Source organism: Sinocyclocheilus anshuiensis, unplaced genomic scaffold, assembly GCF_001515605.1.
Source record: "Sinocyclocheilus anshuiensis isolate Anshui unplaced genomic scaffold, SAMN03320099.WGS_v1.1 scaffold1903, whole genome shotgun sequence".
In the NCBI taxonomy this organism is placed as follows: domain Eukaryota; kingdom Metazoa; phylum Chordata; class Actinopteri; order Cypriniformes; family Cyprinidae; genus Sinocyclocheilus; species Sinocyclocheilus anshuiensis.
In genome coordinates this window covers 215958-218513 of record NW_015552681.1, presented here as the reverse complement: position 1 = coordinate 218513, position 2556 = coordinate 215958, and the positions used below count along the sequence as shown (strand labels likewise).

The 2556-nt window shown below is 34.2% G+C and overlaps 1 protein-coding gene across 2 annotated transcripts in view; it reads right to left on the bottom strand.

Moving 5' to 3' along the window:
• Nucleotides 1–586: 586 nt before the first annotated feature.
• gfpt2 (glutamine-fructose-6-phosphate transaminase 2) overlaps nt 587–2556 on the bottom strand; it is a 24761-nt gene continuing 22791 nt past the window's right edge. For both annotated transcript variants that reach the window (XM_016459308.1, XM_016459307.1), the window contains one exon: nt 587–2382. In XM_016459308.1, the coding sequence (XP_016314794.1) occupies nt 2338–2382 (45 nt within the window). In that variant the 3' untranslated portion in view covers nt 587–2337. The remainder of the gene's footprint in view (nt 2383–2556) is intronic.

Here is a 2556-nt window from a genome sequence, read left to right as displayed (position 1 = left end):
GCCTATTTCTCTCAAATATTGTTCACAAATCTGTCTAAATCTGTGTTAGTGAGCACTTCTCCTTTGCCGAGTGGCCTTGTGCCTTAGGCTGGCCACAATAAAAGGCCACTCTAAAATGTGCAGTTTTACTGTATTGGGGGTCCGGGAGGGTCCGAAAACTTGCGACATCTGTGGCATTGTGCTGTGTGATAAAACTGCACATTTTAGAGTGGCCTTTTATTGTGGCCAGCCTAAGGCACACCTGTGCAATAATCATGCTGTCTAATCAGCATCTTGATATGCCACACCTGTGAGGTGGATGGATTATCTCGGCAAAGGAGAAGTGCTCACTAACACAGATTTAGACAGATTTGTGAACAATATTTGAGAGAAATAGGCCTTTTGTGTACATAGAAAAAGTCTTAAATCTTTGAGTTCAGCTCATGAAAAATGGGGGCAAAAACAAAAGTGTTGCATTTATAATTTTGTTCAATGTATTATATATGACCTTTAAAAGGCTGCAAAAATACTAATAACAAATGTATAAATGGGCACTTGTTTATTTTTTTAGTTTCCCAATAACAATGTCTGAAATTGTAGATAAAGTATCTGGACTTCAGATAAATAAGCTATATTACCATCAGGTATTGAGTGACAGATCTTAACTCATGCTTGGCTAGACTATTGTACCTCAGTAGAATAATGATTATCACAATGTGACTTTGGCACTCATAATTCTTTCATAGAAATGATATAGCACTTCTAACCCACCTCATATGCTTAGTGTGCTTACATTTATTCAAACTGAATACTATATAAAATATTCATTCTGATTGTTATTTGTGCATCTATTTAATTAGTATTTTCAGTTAATTAACTGATTCATTTTTCCTGATTTGGTCCTTCTTACTGCCAAATTAAACACATCATGGCAAATAACGGTCGTCCAACCAGTAAAACTCCAGAAAGAATCAGCTGAGCTCATTTTAACAAGCAGATGGCAGTGTGAGCGGATTATATGTATTAAAGTAAGCCAAAAACAATGGTGTGAAAATCAGTGGCCTGTTCAAAATGGACAACCAATCCGTAATGTTTCTGTCATTTTAAGTGCCTATGTGCCGTCTATACAACAGCTCTGAAAACTATCCTTGTTTTGGTTCTTGTCGGTTTTATTCCATAGTATTTATTACTTTTTTTGTTTACAAATCTTTCAAGGCCACTGCAGATCTATAATCAAAATCATAAAATTACTATACCATCTGTAGGGAAATTAATGGGTAAATAAATACATGACAATAAAATCATATGGAATGATTAAAGTTACTGACACTGTTGCTGGTTGTACTTCATTTTATTTTATTATTTTATTTACTAACAATTAATAAGAAATATAAAGTGATTTTTTTATTCATAGCTGCTCTGCATGCTATAACCCTCAACCCATAACTTTAAAAATATGATTTTAAAACTGATTTTAAAGGATGTATATGACAACTAGGGAAATGCATACCATTGAAATTATGCTTTAAACCAACCAGGAAAAGTCACAAAGAATTTTGTCCCAGTAAGAAAAAAAAAGTTATGCTGAGGGTTTGAAATCTCATTTCGGCACAAAATATAGATTACAAATATCAATCATTGAAATCATTCATTTAAAAAAAATGTAAATGCATGTCTAATAACACAATGATTGTTCCAACAATGAGTGCTTCACAGTCAAAGTAAACTCTAACAGTACAGTAAAATTTCCAGTGGAACCCAGTTATTTATATTATAGTTTCACTAAGATAATTGAACGCTGTATGTAAGTTCATGTGATTAACACTTGCTAGCTCCAGCTGAATTTTTGGCATAATTTTCTGTAGTACAGAGAAATGTGTGCAATGTAATAACAATAATGACAAATAGTGTTTCCTAGCATTACAACCGATAGGTAATAGAACAATTCATACTTACACATCCATGTGCTTCCACATCTACGCATCACTTCCTTACCCACTCAACATAACTATGATCTTTGGTCCCTGTGATTGATGGCAAGTTTCTGGGACAGATTAATTGTGCAGATTAATGTATTGCACCGGTTTTTTTCAGAGGTAAACTTTTGACTTAGTTGTTATCCTTCAGGCTCGGTTAAGAGCTGAGAGAAAAGGCTGTAAGGCACCGTTTAGGGTTTCCTTCATTTGCACTTGGATGTTGAGGCACTTGGACTTTAGGGATTTGATCATAATTCATAAATACCCACACTCCTACATTCACACAGATGCAAACACACGTAAACACACACACTGGTAATTGCACTTTGGTGGTCAGTATTCTCCTCTTCAACTTCGATTAGTTCACATTTCCTGGGAGGAGTTACTCGACGGTCACAGATTTGGCCAGGTTTCTTGGGTAGTCCACCTGATGAGAATCAAACAAATGATGATGTGTAATAAAAATGAACATTAAAGATTCTGCAAAAAGCTAATCTGTTTTGTATTGATTGTTTTGCCTACAGTAGTTTATTTTAAATGGTACTGCAAAGTGCCAAATGAAAAAAATAAATATATATATATATATATATATATATATATA